This window comes from Asparagus officinalis, chromosome 7 (assembly GCF_001876935.1).
Source record: "Asparagus officinalis chromosome 7, Aspof.V1, whole genome shotgun sequence".
NCBI classification, from domain to species: Eukaryota; Viridiplantae; Streptophyta; class Magnoliopsida; order Asparagales; family Asparagaceae; genus Asparagus; species Asparagus officinalis.
The window spans coordinates 115445195-115465743 of NC_033800.1; the positions used below are offsets into that span (position 1 = coordinate 115445195).

Here is a 20549-nt window from a genome sequence, read left to right on the forward strand (position 1 = left end):
CGCGTGCGTGATGTGACCAATCAAATACGCCCATAAAAGCAAAGGAGTTCCGCACCTCTAAAAAAAAAACATTCCCCCCCGTCTCCTATTTGTCATTAATTTCCCCCATCATTTTATATTATTTGCCCTCCCCCCCAGATCAATAAATAAATAAATAAATAAATAAATAAATAAATAAATAAAGAGGAGGGGGAGGGGAGGAGCCAAGGAGGGGGGAGGACAAGGGGCTGGATTGCTTGCTGGCTGTTAAAGACTACTTGTTTACTGTGGTCGGTCTTTTTTCAGACTGACTGACCGACTTTTTTGCGTCACTGCGTACTTGGACCAACAACAGCAGCAGCAACAACAACTGAAAGAAGAAGAGGAAGAAGAAGAATTAGCGGAGCCTAGGGAGGAAGCTGATTGGGTTCTTCTCGGAACCCCACCCTCCCTCCCTCCCGCTCTCTGGTTCTTCTCAAGAAAGGAAAGAAAAGAAAAGAAAAGAAAAGAAAGAAAGAAGGAAGAGGGGGGGTTGATCTGAGATTGGAAGAAGATATGGAAGCGGGAGGAGGAGGAGGAGGCGTGCCGGAGGCATCGCATTTCTTGATCGCAGTCTGCTTCGCTCTTGGCTTCCTCGCCGCTAGATTCCTCTTGGATCGCCTCTTCTTCAAGGTCTCCTTCTTTATTATTATCATCATCATTACTTTTAATCTTTCCTTCTTCTTCTTTTTTCAAAAAATCTTGGATCTCAGATCGAATTCCTTTGTGAAATCCTGAAGGGGAGATAAAGAGAGGGAGGGGGAGAGAGACCTAACCTAACCCATTGCGACTTACTACTATCGGGCGCGGGCCAACTTAACAGTATCACAGATCCGTTCCCCCCCTAATTTTATGCCGCCCCGTTTATTTATTACAATCGTTCCCAAAACAATTCATGATCCGGACTTCTCGTGTTTTATTATTATTATTATGCGCTCCCCTTTCAACCTTTCTAATGTAATTGGAAACGTATAATATATTGGATATGAATACTTCTTCCTTATGCTCCTCCTCCATTAATAAGAGTGGATAACTGCATCTTTACAGAACTATGCTCAATGGTTATTCATTTAGCCTAGTTGCAGGCTTATTACCAGTTTCGCGCAGTCCATCGACCGTATTAATGCAATTTGTGAGTGTCCTCTCGGTTCAAGTCCAGATGTTAAATCCCCACTTTAAAAAATTTCATATGTTTCAACAACCTTCTGCACTCACGCAAATCTCATCGCCTTTTTTTCTTGGAAATTGTCACTATTTTCGGATTTCTTTTGGTAAGCTTCATGCCGTCACATGCACATTTAGATTACTCCTAGTAGTATTTCAATCTTCTTTTTTTTTTTTTGACAAATCTTGATGCATATCTATCACTATTATTTATGTGTTCCTGGCCAAGGTTTCTTTGTTGTTTCTCACTAGTTTTATGAGCTAACTCCATGTGCATCTTATAAATCACGTGAGAATCCTTTTCCTCAGCGTTTGGCGGCCATACTGTTGGAACATGGTGCTGCAAAGGTGATGACGAGTGATGCCAGGGACTCTAAGATTGTAAAATGTTCTGAGTCAATGTGGAAGCTGACATATTATGTCAGCGTGCAGTTATGGGTTATTTCAATCATTCAACAAGAACCTTGGTCACTGAAGACAAAGGAGTATTTTAAAGGGTGGCCTAATCAAGAAATGAAGTGAGTACAGAATTTTCTCCCTTCTATCATATTAAATCCTAAACATGACCTGAAATCTCTTTATAATCTACCATGTACTTTGGCAACTCTTCTCTTGTTATTTTCTTTTTGCACAGTATTCGACTGCTTGATTGCTGAATAAAATTCATTACTGGTTTTGCAAAAATATGCTATACTTTCTTCATAGTTAACATAATTGTTGAATTTCTTATTTGTGGAGATGTGGTTCTCTGCTATAACTAGTTTTACCCTGTTGCACATGGTCCTTTGATTTGATCTAGTGAATTCAGTTGATAATAACTTAATTGTATGTGACATAAATCAAATTCTGTGAACCCATGAGCTTGATGGAACAGTAACTTATTAATTTCATTGCTTAAGAACCTCCTTTGTTGGCTATAGTTGATCTTTTAACTCTTTATTCTTTATATAACCCAATTTTTGTTTACTTTGCAAATAGGAATTATGGAGATTATTATTTCGATTAAGTGTCAGGTTTCTTAATTTCTTTTCCAATCTCCGTATGGTAGTGGCAAAATTTGGTTTGTAGTAGCTACTAATCTTGAATTTAAGAACTGAAAATTCATACATAGGTTCAAAATTGGGGAAATGTGGAGGTTCTAGCATGATTTTTCTGTAAATAAAAATGTAAAGATGGACTGCAAAAACTCTTAATCATTAGGTGGAAAATATGTATTCAGAAGGTGTAGAAATTGCTGTTTAAGAACCAGGTGAGGGAAATTTGATTTAATTGCAGCATGCATGGATTTTGAAGGGGACATATACCCGTATGCCGTGTCCAGTATTTGAGCACTAGTATCCTTGATAGATACATGATGTACATTCCTTTTACATATTCTAAACATTTACAGTATACTTAAGTCTCAGCTTCTTCTGTATACGCAAAAAAGTCAACCATGGTGTATGTAAGGTACTGCATTTTAAGGGGCAGTAATTCCTGTTTGGACTATTACATGTACTTTACAATATTTAAGTCTAAATTCACTTTTTCAGAAATATTGTGCAAACTATCTGTGTTTGATGAAACAGTATCAATTTTCTTTTTAAACAAGAATATTTGACTGGTTAAACTATGAACGAATCTTTTGGAGTGTTTCATTCTGAAAAAAGTACATTTAGCTGCAGATTATTAAGCTACCTATCTGACATCTTTCTTTTCCCTGTCTAGCTTTTCATTGAAGCTTTTCTACATGTGTCAATGTGGATTTTACATATATAGCATCGCTGCTCTTGTTTCTTGGGAAACTCGAAGGAAAGATTTCTCCATTATGATGTCTCATCACATAATAACTTCGGTTTTGATTGGATACTCCTTCATAACCAGGTAACAATTTTGAATAGTGGTCCAAAATTTTCTGCCTCTTCCAATTACATTTTCTTAATATATGTTCTTGATTTTACATGTAATTTTCATGTAATATAAATGCTAGGCTGCTAGCTATTGAATCTGAGAAACCCACCAGAAGTTCCCCATTTATTTTATTTATTAAGTATCATAACAATTGCAGGTCAGGCTGTTGCACGTAGAAATGCATTTCTATATGCCGTACTTTGTGTTGTGCCACAAAAGTTGGACTTTATTATTCTAGCAGATTCTTCTACAAATTATAGCAAATTCTTCTCTCGTGCCTGTTTTATTCGGCTAGTACTTTGAATGCAGAGGGTTGACATAAAACTCAGCCAGTCATAAGTTGATCAATTTCAATTAAGACTTGGCTTCATAGCGCAACAGATGTGGCTTAGATGCTTCATACTGAAACCGTGAAGTGGAGTAGATGAGGATGAGGATGATAGTGAATTTGGTCTTCCACAAAGTTTGGCATTATAATTTCTCGTGAAAAAAAATTTGCCACATAAAGTCAGCTCTTAGGCAAATGCATGCATGTACATTATTTAATTCATCAACAGTAGTGAGTAAATCCAATTCCCGATGTCTATTCAACAGCATGCAATCTTTTTACCGTGAAATTTTTGTCAGCATGAAAATGCATGCGTGTACATTATTTAATTCATCAACAGTAGTGAGTAAATCCAATTCCCGATGTCTATTCAACAGCATGCAATCTTTTTACCGTGAAATTTTTGTCAGCATGAAAATGCATGCGTGTACATTATTTAATTCATCAACAGTAGTGAGTAAATCCAATTCCCGATGTCTATTCAACAGCATGCAATCTTTTTACCGTGAAATTTTTGTCAGCATGAAAATGCATGCGTGTACATTATTTAATTCATCAACAGTAGTGAGTAAATCCAATTCCCGATGTCTATTCAACAGCATGCAATCTTTTTACCGTGAATTTTTTGTTATTCGATAATTGGATTGGTCATGCTTACTTTCCCCTAGTTTCTCTCCCTATGTCATTTTCTTGTCAATTTACTGAAATGTGTCAAGTACATGCTCCCAGTTCTCTATAATTATATGCATTAGTCTAGCATATAAAGAGCCACCTTGAGCCACCTTGCACCTATCCCTTATGGATTAAATTTGATTTTTGGCCCAATTTCAAACCTGTCATTTTTCCTCTGTCCAAAGGAAAAAGGGTTAATTACAGAAAATTCCCATGAGCTTTTGGGGAGTTGCAATAAACCCCTATCAAATTTTTTTATTGCACTAAACCCCCTTGAACTTTAGGAATTGTTGTACATATCCCCCAATTCATTAAATTTCACATGAAATTTTTTCATTTAATCTCCAAAGTAGCATCATCGATTTGACATCTCATGTGGCAAACATGTACCTAAAAAAATGAAAACAATTCCTTGATCCTAAAAAGTTATATATTTTTCCTTTTTAATAAAAGGTCTTTTTTATTGGACTAAGAAGGAATTTTTGTCTTGTGATTAGCAGTGACATGTGAGAATTGATGGTGCTAATATGGTGATGAAAAAATAAGTATTCAGGCAAGATTTTGTAAAATAAAACATTTCATGTGGGTTATCTGCAATAACTCATAGAGGGGGGGGGGAGTGTAATAAAAAAATTGATGGGGAGTTTACTACAACTCCCCAAAAAATCATGGGGTTTCTTGTAATTAACCCAAAAAGAAGTATCCACCTAGCGAAACCTACTTTCATAAGGAATGTAAAGAATGCTTGACCCATGAGTAGACACGATGAAAGATTTAGAGTGCTGCAGGGCAGAGCAAACTCAGAATGAGTGAAAATCCATGGAGCTGGAGACAAAATGAGTTTCATTCACTTTCAACGTGTAGTGATGTAGGCGCATCGCTTACATTTTGCTCCTTGCCTTCGAACGAGAAATTGAAAGGGACAAGGGCATGCAGAGGCTCCTGGTTCAGGGGCACTAAAGGTCCTCAGATGTTAAATTTATGTGATAATGTTGGACAATCGACTCAGACAACTGTTTTCTTAGCATGGCTAGCCAAACAAATTTTGGCTATAACAAGCAGGGACGAATGCAGAAAGATCTTACCATTGTTTTAAATGTCCCCAACCTGGCCTGATATGTCACCCGATATATCTTTTTACAAGGCTTGCCGCAACCGATATGATCTCTAGATATCCTTTACTGCTTTTTTACTAGTTTGAGGGATACATCCCCGATATGACCGATATATTAGCCGACCATTGTTTTAAATGTCCCCAACCTGGCCTGATATGTCACCCGATATATCTTTTTACAAGGCTTGCCACAACCGATATGATCTCTAGATATCCTTTACTGCTTTTTTACTAGTTTGAGGGATACATCCCCGATATGATCGATATATTAGCCGATATGTTGATCGATATATCCTATTATATGGCTTATTGCAAAATATTATACCACATTTGGTAATTTTTGGTCGAAATATAATTTTTCCATTATATCAAATGACATTTTGGTCTACAAAATATCAAACGAAATGTTGCAATGTTGATTTGTATTTTTATTTGTTTTACAAAGTTGATTATTGATCCTAAATAGATATTATTTACATTTTGTATGCTTAGATTTATTAAGTATGTTGAGATTGCATTTTAGTGCATTATACTATATATGCAAACATCCATTATGACATTCCAGGTATTTACCATATATCCCCGACATGTCCCCGATATCCGCATTCCGATGTGAATTTTAGCCATCTGATATTTTTCTGATATCCGATATTGAAAACATTTGATCTTACCAATTATACATACAACAACCAAGCCTTTATCCCGAATGTTTATGGTCGGCTACACGAATCCTATTTTTTATTCCATTTTGTTATGAGTCATCTCCTCTGTTAAGTTAGTCTTAATCATATCCTTCTTAATTGCTTCTAAGTCATTTTAGGTCTACCTCTAAATCATCTAGCCCCATTAACTCTAATATCATCGCTTTTCCTAATTGGTGCACTAAAGTTCTCCGTTGTACATGACCAAAACATCTTAATCTATGCTCTCTCATTTTATCCTCAATAGGCGTAATCTCTAATTTACTATGGATGCACTCATTTCTTATCCTATCTTTTAATGTATACCCATAAGAGCATCACATCATTCTCATTTCTACCACACTCATTTTTTGAACATGTTATTTTTTAATTGCGCAACACTCTGACCCATAAAATATGGTTGGTCCTATAACCGTCCTATATAATTTTTTCTTTAGTTTTATTGATATTCTACGATCATATAAGACAACCGAAGCACTTCATTTCAACCGTCCCGATTTGATTCGATACAAAACATCATCTTTTATTTCACCATCATGCCTAATGATTGATCCTAAATAGCAAAAATAATTAGTTTTAGGTATTTCTTAGCTATCAATATGTACCATATGCTCTCATCCTTTTCTAGTTTTATTAAAAATGCACTATATATTCTGTTTTTGTTCTACTGATTCTAAAACCTTTAGATTCAAGAGCTTGTCACCATTTTTCTACTTTAGAAATAAAATCTATTCTAGTTTCATCAACTAATACTATATCATTGATAAATAATATACACCATGAGATTTTATCCTGAATGTGCTTAGTAAGTTGGTCCATAACTAATGCAAAAAGATAAGGACTTAAAGCTGATCCTTGGTGTAAACCTATGATAATAGGAAATAGTTTAATCTCTCATTTATTAGTTCTTACTCTAGTTGTTACTCTATCATACATATCTTTAATCACATCAATATATATACTAGATACATGTTTCTTCTCTAATACCCACTACATTGACTCTCTAGGCACTTTATCATAAACTTTTTCTAGATCGATAAAAATTATATGTAGATCCTTTCTCTTCTCTCTATATGTCTCCATCAACCGTCTCAAAATATGTATAGGTTCCATAGTTGACCTCCCAGGTATAAACCAAATTGATTTTCAGACATACTTGTCTCTTTTCTTAATCTTTGCTCAATTACCCTAACCCAAAGTTTCATAGTATAACTCACGAGTTTTATACCTCGATAATTTAAACAACTTCGTATATCCCCTTTATTTTTATATATCAGTATCAAAATACTAATCATCCGTCATTCTTTTCATCTCGATAATCTTATTAAATAGTTTATTAACCATCCTAAGCTTATATCTCCAAAACATTTTCATTCTTCAATAGGGATGTCGTCCGGTTCTACGGCTCTTTCACTTTTTATTTTCTTTAGAGCATCTTTAACCTCATTAATCATAATTTTTCGACAATATCTATAGTTCATATCATTCACTATATGGTCAAAATCTGTATTTTGCTCACTTATTTGGTTATCATTAAACAATTAATAAAAGTAACTCCTCCATCTCTCTTTTATTTCCTGTAGGTCACTAGAACTCTTTGATCCTCACTTTTAATACACCTAATTTTATCCAAACCTCTACTTTATTTCTCTAATTTTAGCAAGCTTATATATATATATATATATATAATATTTTTCTAAGTTTTTCCTACTACACTTTTGGCACTCTTTGTATAAATTTTTTTCTCTCTAACAACCTTTTATACACTCTCATTCCGCCACCAACTCTTCTTACCGTCTAATTTACAATCTTTAGATTATTCTAGTATGTCTTTAGCCACTTTCCTAATACAAGAAGACATGCTATTCCACATAATATCAGTCTCATTATCTATGTTCCATATATCTTATTTCATTATCTTATCTTTAAAATATATTAAATTCTCTCCTTTTAAATTTCACCATTTAGTTCTTAGTCTCTTGTTCACGTTAGTTTATCTACTCCACTTCTTAATAGATATGTCTAAGATCATCAATCTATATTGTGTACTTGAACTCTTTCCTGGTATAATTTTACAATCTTTGCATATTAACCTATCCGACATTCTAGTAAGAAAAAAGTCTATTTGACTATTATTAAAATCACTTTTAAAGGTTATTAAGTGTCCATTCATTTTTCTAAAAAGTGTATTTGCTATTATTAAATCATACGATATTACATACTCTAAAATTGATTTACCCATATCTTTCTCATCTTCATACCCGAAACCTCCATGTCTCCTCTCATATTCGTTATTATCATTACCAACATGCCCATTAAGATCACCTCCTATAAATAATTTCTCTCTAATTGGGATTCATTGTACTAATTCATCTAATCTATCCCAAAATTTTATTTTAGTACTCTTGGGCAAGCCTATTTGTGGTGTGTAAGTACAAATAATATTAATAAGCTCTACAGCTAAGACAACTTTTATTAGTATTATTCTATCACAAACTCTTCTTACCTCTCGAACGCTTTCTTTTATTATATTATCTACAAGAACTCCCACTCCATTCATATTCTTCTCTTTTTCCGTATACCAAAGTTTATATCTGGTCTTTTCAATTTCTTTAGATTTTTTACCTACCCATTTAGTTTCTTGTAAACAAATTATATTTATCTTTCTTCTAAGGATGACATCCACTAATTTCATAATCTTTTCGGAAAGTGTATTTATATTCCAAATAGCTAATCTAATTTTTTTTTTTTTTGTAAAAGTCTCTTACCATTTTCCCTCTTAGACCGTTCTAGTCTATGCCTAATTATTAGGTAATCTATTAGAGGATTATAGATCCTTAGAACACCATTCCTTGTCATAAAACCGGGGTGACATTGATGTAATGCGTCGCTTTCGGGGGACGCTCTAGCAAATCACCATTGCTTACTTATCATTGCATCAGGATAACATCGATGTAACGCGTCGCAGTGGGGATGCCCCAACAAATATATAACATGATTCATTTTTCATGTGGAACTAATTATATTTTATGCTTGCTGTCGGCTACCTAACACAATCTCTCCTTTATCCTAGCTTGGGACAGACAGTGTTGATAATAAACACAACATTGACAGAGTTATCTTACCAATTATACATATAAATTAATAACTTATATAATAAAAATTCTGCCAATAAATAAAATTATTTACACAATAAGCACAAAGATCTTAACATAATTTTTATTATCATTTTCATATTATTACATGATCATTTTCATTTTTATTTTTAATGTTTATCACAAAAACTAACAAAATACTACTAAGTTCCACCAATGGTTATTTGTAATTTCTCTCTATGTGGGTCTCATCTTTTGATACCCTATGATTCTCTCATTTTCCTATAATGTTAAATATTTCTTTCTAAGTATCATAACTAAATAATTATTCACCTATTCATGTCTCATACGACCATGTGATCAATTCTTTATAATTTTCATCGCGGAGAAAGTTGGATTTTGAGATCCTGGCACCAGGGACATACATAAGTTACCAATTAATCAGTTTCTCTCTGAAAGAACTTGGATCTTTCTCAATTAGATAGATTAAAAAACAGCTAACAAGGTTTTTCTGATTTTTCTCTCAATTAGACATTAATCAAATCATAATCAGCTGCAAATTACAAGCATAGATCTTCAGTTTCTAAGGTTTAAGGAATGTGCAACTTTCATAAGCTAAAAAGAAATAACTATTTGCCTTTTGTAATTCTCACAGATTCAATCCAAGTCATGTCCCAACTTGGCAACTACCACTCCACAAACAATGCAACCCATAATCTATAAATAACAGTCCCTGTTAAAAACCATATCAAATCACACATACATTTTAAGTCTTTATTGTATACATGCACTACATAACCCCTAAAGCCCTCGTGCATGGAAAGTGGAAACTAAAGTTAGTGAGCAGTAACTACCGAATAAAGAGGTCCTCCCCAAATTGAAAATGAGAGTGAGCAAGAACTCACTGGTGAATTGAAATGGACGGGTTCAGAAACTCACCTACTAACTACCAAATTAAAGATGTAGTCGTGCTATTCTTTAGAATTTTCGGTCAAAATGAATGTCAGCTCGTTTTGATTGATAATGTAAATGGGCTGAAAAAATTATGGCCTGTGGATTGAATTGATTAGGGACGGCAATTAAATTCTATTGGGGGCACTTATTAGAATTGGAGTCTACTTTTATTAAGATTATCAATATCTATGGGGGCAAGTGCCCCCAGAGCACTCTACTTGAATCCGTCATTGCCTATATGATATGTTGTGTGGTACTTATGTCTCTTGTCTAGCTTGCATATGAATCCCTTTGTTATCTGAGCCTTGTCCCAGAAAACGCTAAAGGCAAAATATTTTTTGACTAGGTACGATTATGTTTGACAAAGAAGGAAACAAGAGAAGGGAAGTAATAAATAAGTAGGAGAACCAGAAACTTGTACTTTATATCAATTTTTATATATTTCACCAAATGGTTACAAAAGAACTCTTTCAATTCATTCTAGTAAGGTTGCGTCTTGTACTTAGTGATTTATTATGATTGAAGATTACAAAGGGGTCTGTTGTGCAGGTTTTTCCGGATTGGAACTATTATTCTGGCATTGCATGATACAAGTGATGTGTTTATGGAAGCAGCTAAGGTCTTCAAGTATTCAGAAAATGAAATGGGAGCTAGTGTGGGCTTCGGGCTTTTTGCAATTTCATGGCTTATTTTACGGCTAATATTTTTTCCGTTCTGGATAATCAAAACCTCAAGGTTTGTTTGTGCATATTGATTTTGGTTCGTCATTCTTCTTTGAATTTTTCTCTGACTCTGTGATGGCTGTGTTATCAGCTACGAGTCGATTGAATCCTTGATGGTGCTGGAATGCTTTCCCAAAGCTTTGTACTATGTTTTCAATACCATGCTATTCACCCTTCTTCTATTCCACATATACTGGTGGAAACTGATTTTCGCAATGATCATGAGACAGATGAGTAATAAAGGAAAAGTTGGAGAAGATATTCGATCAGGTTAGATATCACAACTTGTTCAAACATAAGTTGTATATATATTCCTTAGTGTATGTGCTATATACACCCCCCTCCTTTTCAGAGTCTTTGGTGTGCCTGTGTTTTGAGATTTTTTTTGGTCACTTTCATTTTCACAAATTTAATCTCAGTGAAATTTTATGAGAATTTTCTGATTTATAATACCGAGATGTAAAATTTCTTAACTATTTTATTTGAGTTAACTTGTTGACACTCTGTACATCCATCTCTCTTGACAGTTAAACTAGTTGTGGGCATTGAATAACTTTTATCTATTACATTATCATCAAACAGTGAGTTTCTTAAGTCAAATCTAAAGTACGCCATATATCATGGGAAATACAAAAACTTGAGTCTCAAATTCTGGCTTACTGGGAATTCGAAAATCAAATCTGAAGCTATTTACTGGAGCTCGAAATTTTTTGCGCTAATAATGACTCGTCCCACATACAAGTTTCTTTTGTGCTAATAATGACTCGTCCCACATACAGATTCTGAAGATGAGGACTGATATCTGGTTCTGTAATGGAGACGGCAATCCTCCCTACGTGTACACCCGCAACATTCATGATGCAGAAGTATAATCCTTTGTTCTTTGAACAGGCAGTTTGTTCTTTTAACAGACAGAGATCACCCATGCAGCAATATCATCATCATTTATTTTTTTTATTTTTTTTTCAACTGAGATTCGAAGAGGGTAGGATCTAGTGCGTACTTACTAATTGGCATGGTAAAGATGGCCTGTTGTCCATTGGCACGTGTTGTGGAAACTAACACCACATTAATTTTGGTGGTTGTTTGATTGTATTCTGCAATTGATCGTTTTGGATATAGAATAGTTGTGATTGTATACTTGTTCCCAGGTTTTGCTTGAACGCTTGCTAATTGAGCCTCGCTTCTGCTCCGACAGATTCATTTTGCTAGAACAGATTATCCATTTACTCACATTAGTAATTTTCTACAAACCAAGTAGCTCTTGAGTGGCATAACACTGGAAAAACCATATGTTGTTTTTTGTTTGCTATGCTTTGTAAGTGTAATTTGCAAGAAATGTTGAGCTGAGCTAGTTGTGTCCGCGTTTAAGGTGGAAGAAATGGTTGTATGGAATGAGCAAAGGGGGAGAGTTTTATGAGAGATGTAGTCTGTTTGTATTGGAATGGCTTGCAAATAAATATTATAATAACTGTAGTGTACGACCAGTAAGAGGTGGATCAGAGTTGTTAAATTTTTTAATCAGCTTGTAAGAAGTGTTCATGTGGACAAATCAAGGATTGGTGACCCCACAAGTCGTCAGCGTATGAGAACATACCATATCCTCCTCGCGAATCCATCATCAATGACCACACAAGAACGAGAGGCTACTCAACTGCTTCCTATCTACCGTTTTGTTGTTTTTTTTGTTGTTGTTGGGGGACTATATGTACATAGCATCATGCATTAGTCCATGGGTATAATAGCCCTGTTGCGTGGGTGTGTGAGATACTACTATATATACGGTGATAGTTATTAGTATACGGTGGTGTGGGCATGGATGCAGCAGCAGCAGCAGGGAGATGGGAGGCGAGTGTAGCGGAGTCTATAAACGCGGTGTATCTGTTGTTCTCAGCATACCTGGTGTTCGTGATGCAGCTTGGGTTCGCCATGCTGTGTGCCGGATCTGTCAGGGCCAAGAATGCCCTGAACATCATGCTCACCAACGTCGTCGATGCTGTGGTAGGAACTCTTTCCTATTACCTCTTTGGTTTTGCCTTTGCCTTCGGCACCGCAGGCGACTCGAGTACAAACCCCTTCATAGGCACCTCTCTGTTCGCCCTCAGCCATGTCCCCAATCAAGACTACGACTACGCCTACTTCCTGTACCAGTGGGCTTTTGCTATTGCTGTGGCCGGAATAACCAGCGGTTCCATTGCGGAGCGCACTCAGTTCAGTGCCTACCTCGTGTACTCCTTCCTTCTCACTGGCCTGGTCTACCCGGTTGCAGCCCACTGGGTCTGGTCTCCTGCGGGATGGCTCAGTCCCACAGGCGGCAGTGGTGGGTTGCTGTTTGGTTCGGGGGCCATTGACTTTGCTGGGAGCGGAGTTGTGCATTTGGTGGGTGGGATCGCAGGGCTCTGGGGTGCTCTTATCGAAGGCCCTCGTCTTGGGAGGTTCGACGCGTTTGGGAAGCCGGTGCCAATGCGGGGCCACAATGCCACTCTAGTTGTTTTGGGGACCTTCTTGCTTTGGTTCGGATGGTTCGGATTCAATCCTGGGTCCTTCAACAAGATCCTCCTACTTGGCGAGGAGGTTCCCAATCGCAATTGACGGGCACAGCCGACCGCCAGTGACAACGGCGCTAGCGGGGTCTACTTCAGGCTGGTGACTACTGTTAGGTCGGCGAATGCTGGTGGGCATTGGAGCAACGGCCTGCTGGGAGGCTTGGTGGCCATCACTTCTGGATGCTCCGTGGTTGAGCCTTGGGCCGCAATTGTTTGCGGTTTCGTCTCAGCATGGGTGCTGATAGGCCTCAACGTGTTGGCCCTCAGGCTCAGGTACGATGACCCTCTGGAAGCTGCCCAGTTGCACGGGGGTTGTGGGGCGTGGGGCCTTGTCTTCACTGGCCTCTTTGCCAAACATCAGTTTGTAGTGCAGGCTTACCGCGCCTCCTCCGACTCGGCAGGAGATGAAGCAAGGCCCTTTGGGCTGCTGATGGGAGGTGGGTGGGCTCTGGATTTGGTTGCCAGATTGTGGAAGGTGATTGCGGTTAAGTTGATGGTCACGCTCACCATGGCTCTCTCTCCTCTACCTCTACACAACTTCATCTTCTATAGATTCCGGCCGACGATAGCCTGGCCAGGATTGGACAGATCTCCAATCAAGGAGGCTATCTTATTCATCATGAACGACTCCTCCCACGCAGCTTGACTACATCAGCTTCCGCAAGCTGCCGTTGTGGAGCAGCAGCTCATCACACCGTCCTTATATCGCTTAAATTCCTATGTACTAGCGCCATTTCACTCAGCAAGTATGTGCAGGTTATTCTTAAAGCACGCCGCAGTAATATATAAATATATTAATATAATATATATTATATATATATATATATATATATAATAGTTCTGCCTGAACAACATGTATCAGTTATTAGTATTTCCTTTTTTTTCAAGCAAATTCCACGTCTTTCTATGTACAGGTCAGTTTATACACATAAAAATCAATGCACCATTGCTTTCTCTTCTAACTTCTAATCCATCTTGTCTGGGTTTGCAGTTTAATTACACACGCAGATTTTAATAAAAGAAATATGTAGTATACAAAAAATTAGCTATCTCTAGCATACACCATAGTTTTAAAAGCCAATAAAAGCACTTCTCGAGCACATAAATTTTCTCTTTTATTTGAAGGATATCCATATATTTACCAGCCAACATGTCACCCGCTGCAGCCGAGATCAGTAAGTGGATTTTCAGGTTTAACTAGCTTTGAAGTTATGCCCATGTTTTCATGGGGTCAATCAATATTGGTAGAATTCATTGATACGAGTATAACGTATTCTATCGACTCAAGAAGATCTAGTCTTGTCTTAATAGCCCAAGTTGCAATAGTGTATTGTGTTGTCTTCTACAGAAACCGAGTATATTGTTGCCATCAGAACTTACGAGGAGATGCTAAGAATTAGATAAATTTTCAAAGAATTAAGCGTGTCCTTATTATAGTCAAAACTCATCAGTTCGGGGAAAAAAATCTCGAGTTCTTATCAAACCATGCCATTGGACATGGATCACGGTTGTCTATGAATAAACAAGAAAGGATCACGGTTGTCTATGAAATGAACAAGATATCAGGTATGAACTCTTGAGTGATAAGCGATGGACTTCCGCTCTCATGGAGCACCAGAAGTCCAAAGTTGAAAATTCACTTTAAATTCGAGACCGATAGGATTTGAACCTGAATTGATATGATACTACATCAAAGTTCCTAACCGATCACATCAAAACTCCGAAGCTATGGTGAAAGTTAAAACATTATTGATTTATATTTTTAAAACAAGCTTCCAGCCAATTGGACCCGCTAAAGAAAGCACCCCCGTCCCCTTTTAAATATACAAGTACAAACCAGGTAAAAAAGAACCTTGTGAATACAAACCAGAGGAGTAGATATAGAAAAAATGAGAAGGGAAAAAAACGTTGCAGAAGATATTTACAAAGACATCACAAAATAATATTCATTGAAAGTTCTCTGTTTTTGTCAACAATATCCGAGCATAGGAGTGTTTTTTGCACTGAAGTCCATCTCAAAATGGATAGAACATCGCCAAAACATTTATAAAACTCCCATTTATAAGAAACGAAGGGAATGGAAGAATGAGCAAAGGATTAACAGTGCTCGTCCAATCAGCATATTTCTTGATTAGACCAAACCTGCAAGCTATCTGCAAAGGAGCCACGCCAAATAAAATTCACTATATTAGGCCGTAGGAAAACGTTAACATTAAAAAAGAACTCTATATGTATCTGTATTTAAATAAGTTGATATATATAGAATAATAACGAAAAGAAGGGATTCACCTCCAATCTAATAAGCCGCCACAGCCCCCGAAATTGTTGGCAGGACATTCACATTAATGCCATTGGTCTCGTCTGATATTTGATTATTATACATGAAAAGAACCAGTTATGAACAACATATTAAATACAAATATGTGCAACATCAAAATATCCTTCGCAGGCGAAATACTTACTAGGTGGTGTTTTAAGTACAAAAAAGCATGCACCAATAACAACGTAGCAAAGCAGCAGAACAAAACCCTTCAGGTAGTGTGAAGTCCCGTCCTAAAACAAGCAAAACAAATCCCCATAGATATTACTTTTCTAATAGCAATAATCATCTCTGGCATTTAAATATTTTAATTTAATTCTATAAGAATGATAATAGTGACAATCTAAAATGCGACAATAAATACAAAATGTACAAACAAAAAATGGAATAGTTGGAGTGAGAAAATGTGATAACAAATATAACACGTGCAAACAGAAAATGAAATAGTTGGAATGAGAAACACTTTGAAAAGATGCAGAAAGGTATAGCTCCTGGAATTATGTATGCTTTGGTGTAAGAATCTGGGAGAATTGCAAAACAGTTGTAGCTCAAGTTGGATACCGGTGTTCGCATGGGATGAGTTAAATGCCAGTAACTTAATGAAGAGGATACATCTTAACATTATTGACTGAAGAATATGATTCATGTAACCAACTATAAATATTTAGGATAAAAACTTTGTCATCGTTCCTACGTGCTATGGCTTAAGTCTACCTGAATATTTAAAGAAGCAATATGGAAAGAGATGAGTGATTTTAGTTGAAGATAGTACAAAGGAACAGTGAGTAACTTAGGATCTTCGTCTCGCAACAAATTAGTTTTTTTTAGGTTTTGTTCTGAATTAATTAGCAAATATATCACATTAATATGCTCGTTGTTGTAACAGTGAGGTTGATGATGGACCATAAACCACAAGGCTTAATCAAGATCCTAGGACTTCTGGTACCTGGCTTGTTTCTCATGTATATGGGCAAGGTTGAAGACATGTTATCAGTCTGTTTTTTACGATATATTTACCCGTAAGCGAACAGTGTGGTGATTAGTCCTCTTACTGGGTTAAAAAAGAAGGCAATCAGTTATAGCTTTTATAAATTAGCTATTGGAATCATAATTGAGTGATACAAATTGAACAAATTCGTTCTAAATAAGATAACAGTAAAGAAATATTGATACCTGCAAAGTAAAAGATGTAACAATAATCGCAACAACGAGTGCGCCAGTCTCAAGTAATTTGAAATCAAGATCCATTTCAATTCCGATTATCCATGCCACAATCACACTCAATGGGACCTATATTATGTTAAAGAAATGATTATACAAATTGCATATATGATAACAAGAGTTTGCTGAGACTCCACTTCGAAAACTCACCACAAACATAGATATTTGAGTTGCCGACCCCAATGAGACGCCCAAAGTAATATCCTAAACAGTAGCATAAAACCTTAGCCCTATCTGCACATAAGTTATACTTTCACTACTGAATTTGCATACTACTTACCAACTTGTTCTTGAATGCAAATATGACGGCACCTGCATGTTCGGCAGCATTTCCAACAATCGGCAGTAAAATAATACTTACAAAGCTCACAGATAGGCCCCAAGATTCCGATGCAGCCTAGTTGAAGATAATTATGCTGTAAGTAATGATACTAACTAAAGTTGAGGATAATTATGACTGTAACTAACTAAAAAATAAGCAGAGAGAAAATTAATATCAGAAAATAAAGTCATACTTTCAAATGAATCGCAATAGTATTGATAAATTTTCAAAAGCGCATGAAGTTACCAATGCATAAAATAGAAAATATAAACTTGGTCTTCAATAGTAACATATCAAAGTGCTGCTCCTAATTTATTTCTGGTTTGATGATGAAAGGAGATTGACGTAAAACATTTCGTTGACAATCCAGAGAAAATTTAGATAGAAGACATTAAACATCTTGACTTCCTTTCAGAACAGTCATAGGTGAAGGCAATCATTTACAGATTATAGAACATTTGTCAAAGTAATAGTGCTTTTGGACTCCTTACAAACCATATTATTGCAATCAACATGAATCCTAACGTCTTTATAGTGTAAGTTTAGAATAGCTAAGAGATGTATCACAAAACATGCCGATTTGGATGCTCTAATCTCCATTTAGATTTTATGTAACATTGCCTTCTGTTAGTAATGTCCTTTTGCTATTTGTTGAGAGAGCAGAACTATGCATGTTTTTGTGCCTTATTTGTTAATAAGCCAAGGGCCTATTCTTAAGAACCATGTATCCAAACTATTTCATGAATCAACTGTTCTTAAGAATCAGCAGAGCAATGCATATGCAGTCAGATGTTGAAAAATATGTTCAAAGAACTCTAGGTTACAAAAGGAGATAATGAAAAGAGATTACCTCAATGGTACCAACAACATACTCAGATAACACTGCAATTACAAATGTCATGCCCACCAACCAAGCCATTGCACTCGGAAATCCCATGACGGGCTCATCTTCAGAAACGCCGTCATCTTGATCATCATCTTCCTGATATTTAGTTCAAATTAACTATCAAGCTTCAATTTTCATGTTACTGCTGTAATCTATATATGTTGAGATGAGAATAATAAACAACTTGAAATGATTTTAAGGAAGAATGAATTAAGTTGGTTCTCTTTCCTTCAGCAGATTGTGTCTCAAATAGAGTAAAGAAGAAAAACTAGTCAGATGGTTCACTTCACATGGAATAAGAAAAAGATCGGGTTGATTAGTGGGGTGACCTCTTGCGCTTCAAAAAGTTGGCGATGAGTCTTGAGTTGGAAGAAAAGATAAGCAACGTATGCCAGGAGCATGACGATGCTGCACACTCTTGATAGTTGCAACGTTGGGAGGGCAACTACCTCATGCTCGCTGGAGTTTAGAGCATACTTGAACATCAAAGGTAACATATGGCACAATGCCCCTAAGAGCAAAAGGCTGGAATTAACATCTGCTTGCTTCTGCACGCAAAACACATTTTGGCAAAGGTTGGTATGAACTTTTCAAATGGGTATACATACACATTCATATATGAAGATTATGGATGATCAGAATATGTCACTGTGGTAACTTACTCTGTCATATAATTGCTCCTTTCGGATATTGGCAAGCCCGCCACAGAAAAGCGAGGTACCAAGAACAAGTAAGAGATTGGAAAGGATGGAACCAATCAGGGAGCACTTGACGACGTCTATTTTGCCCCGGTGTAGGGCAAACAAAGCTATGATAAGCTCTGTAGCATTACCGCACGTCGCATTGAGAAGCCCACCAACTGCAGCACCAAACAATAATGTTAAACACTCAATTTGTTATAATAAGAAAGAAGATGTTAGTTTCTAATGAGACAGAAATCAAGAAGCGATTGTGTTAAGTTAAAAGGAGGGGGGGAGACCCCAGTATAAAGATAATCACATAAAGGACCTAAGCATAATCACTTGTTAACTAAGACTGTGTGAATGGGAGAAGCGCTAATGATAAGTACCTGTAGGCCCAGTATAGTACGCAATCTGCCTGTAGATCAAATACAAGCAACAGAAAACGTAAGTGATCTAGTTCTCTTGAAATTAAGAAAATGTAAACTGTATAATCAAAATCAATTCTTATTTTTGAGTAATAAATTAAGGGGTGGGGAAAAAAGCAGGTTCTTTTGACTAAGTAATTAAGGGAGAGAGGAGCCCTCTCATAGCGCAGTCATCACAACACATTGCGCATACACCAACTCAGTCAGATTCTTAATTCGTCTAGAATGATGACGCTAATAAAATTACAGCTAACGTTTTTTAGGAAGAATATATGTCCAGGGTAATGTTGTAAATTAGTTTTAAAGAGAGAAGAGAGAGAGAGAGAGAGAGACAGACTTACTCGGTGAGAAAGCTGAGGCGTTCCGCTAAAGGAGTGAGGCCCAGCAAGCTCAACGCAAATATCCAAGACTACAGGCATTAAAAAAAAAAGAAAAAAAGAAAGCAAATAATAAGTAGAGTTAAAATACTCAATCGACGGTTAGGCAGCCTATTGTCTCGGGCCCCCCCTGTCACCGTCTTCATAAAGAATAACAGAGGGATTAATTAATTAATTAATTAATTAATTAATTAATTAGTATGGAATGAGGGAAGGCAGCGCCGTGGAGGGATATACATGTAAGCGGAGGCCGGGCAGGCTGTAGACGGAAGTCAATTGGATTAAAAATTCTAAATTAAGATTAATTGAAGGGGGGCATACGCGTCCAAAGTTGAAGGAGTGAGCAACGACTGCGAGGGGGACGGCGGGGAAGAGGATGAAGAGCTTGGTGCCGAGGAAGATCTCCTGCAGGTTGGCCAGGAAGCTCCTGAGGAGCCCGCACCGGACCTTGGACACGAGGGTCAGATCCGACTTCTTTCTCAGAGACGACGACGACATGTTGTGGGCGGTGCGTCCGTGGTGGTGGTGGCGCACCTGATCCTTCCCTGCGGCCCGCCGCCGCCGCTGCCACCCCTTGATCAGGCTCACGCTCACGCTGATTGTTGTTGCTGATCTTCACCCACTCCTCCATCCGCTCGCTGCTGCCGCGCTGCTGAGTTTGAAGACATGCTGCCGCTGCTAATCCAGGCGGACGGACGCTTTGGAGCACTTGCTAAGCACCTTCTTCAAATCCAACTAATTAATTAAGGGAGAGAGGGGTTGTGGTGCTCGCTAGGTAGCTGCGATTTGCAGGCACAGAACAGAAACAGAACCGAAGCCCCCCCACCCCAACCTCCTCCGGACCGTAACAATTCTCTGATTCGGCGGTACCAACTTAGAATGTGTACGATGTCGTTTCAATATTCATGTGCGTCTGGGCTAATATATGCCACCTCTCTAGCTATATATAAATAACCAAATGATAATCAGAAGAAGAAGGAGAATAACAAGAAAGAAAATAAAAACGGATCGCAAACAAGGAAAGAGACGGATGGGGGGATTCATATCAAACACTCGAACCGGAAATTATTGAGGGGGGGATGAAATTTCCGGGAAGGTTCGTAAATTGTCT

The 20549-nt window shown here is 37.1% G+C and overlaps 3 protein-coding genes across 3 annotated transcripts; 2 read left to right on the forward strand and 1 right to left on the reverse strand.

The window, feature by feature from the left end:
• On the forward strand, nt 201–11911 carry LOC109848904 (ASC1-like protein 3). The gene is made up of 6 exons (XM_020418626.1): nt 201–651; nt 1492–1700; nt 2890–3045; nt 10486–10671; nt 10750–10928; nt 11438–11911. The coding sequence occupies exons 1-6, from the start codon at nt 535–537 to the stop codon at nt 11455–11457; spliced, it is 867 nt and encodes a 288-aa protein (XP_020274215.1). The 5' UTR covers nt 201–534; the 3' UTR covers nt 11458–11911.
• Nucleotides 12251–13850, forward strand: LOC109847667 (ammonium transporter 1 member 3-like). The gene is given in 1 exon segment (XM_020416898.1): nt 12251–13850. A coding segment is annotated over 1 exon segment (1377 nt). The 5' UTR covers nt 12251–12473.
• LOC109848903 (vacuolar cation/proton exchanger 1a) lies at nt 15086–20523 on the reverse strand. The gene is made up of 12 exons (XM_020418625.1): nt 19760–20523; nt 19403–19470; nt 19023–19051; nt 18616–18812; nt 18283–18501; nt 17918–18049; nt 17026–17142; nt 16896–16949; nt 16698–16814; nt 15667–15757; nt 15494–15565; nt 15086–15357 (listed from the first exon to the last, which is right to left on the reverse strand). The coding sequence occupies exons 1-11, from the start codon at nt 19934–19936 to the stop codon at nt 15501–15503; spliced, it is 1266 nt and encodes a 421-aa protein (XP_020274214.1). The 5' UTR covers nt 19937–20523; the 3' UTR covers nt 15086–15357; nt 15494–15500.

What these genes read in the sequence shown, in the direction of transcription:
- LOC109848904 (XM_020418626.1), top strand. Translation starts at nt 535, where the DNA reads ATGGAAGCGGGAGGAGGAGGAGGAGGCGTGCCGGAGGCATCGCATTTC. An exon ending in TGGCCTAATCAAGAAATGAA is followed by an intron (nt 1,701 to 2,889) that starts GTGAGTACAGAA and finishes TTCCCTGTCTAG; the next exon opens with CTTTTCATTGAAGCTTTTCT. An exon ending in TGGAGAAGATATTCGATCAG is followed by an intron (nt 10,929 to 11,437) that starts GTTAGATATCAC and finishes TCCCACATACAG; the next exon opens with ATTCTGAAGATGAGGACTGA.
- LOC109848903 (XM_020418625.1), bottom strand. Translation starts at nt 19,936, where the DNA reads ATGTCGTCGTCGTCTCTGAGAAAGAAGTCGGATCTGACCCTCGTGTCC. An exon ending in GTACTATACTGGGCCTACAG is followed by an intron (nt 18,813 to 19,022) that starts GTACTTATCATT and finishes TTGGTGCTGCAG; the next exon opens with TTGGTGGGCTTCTCAATGCG. An exon ending in CTCAAATATCTATGTTTGTG is followed by an intron (nt 16,815 to 16,895) that starts GTGAGTTTTCGA and finishes AACATAATATAG; the next exon opens with GTCCCATTGAGTGTGATTGT.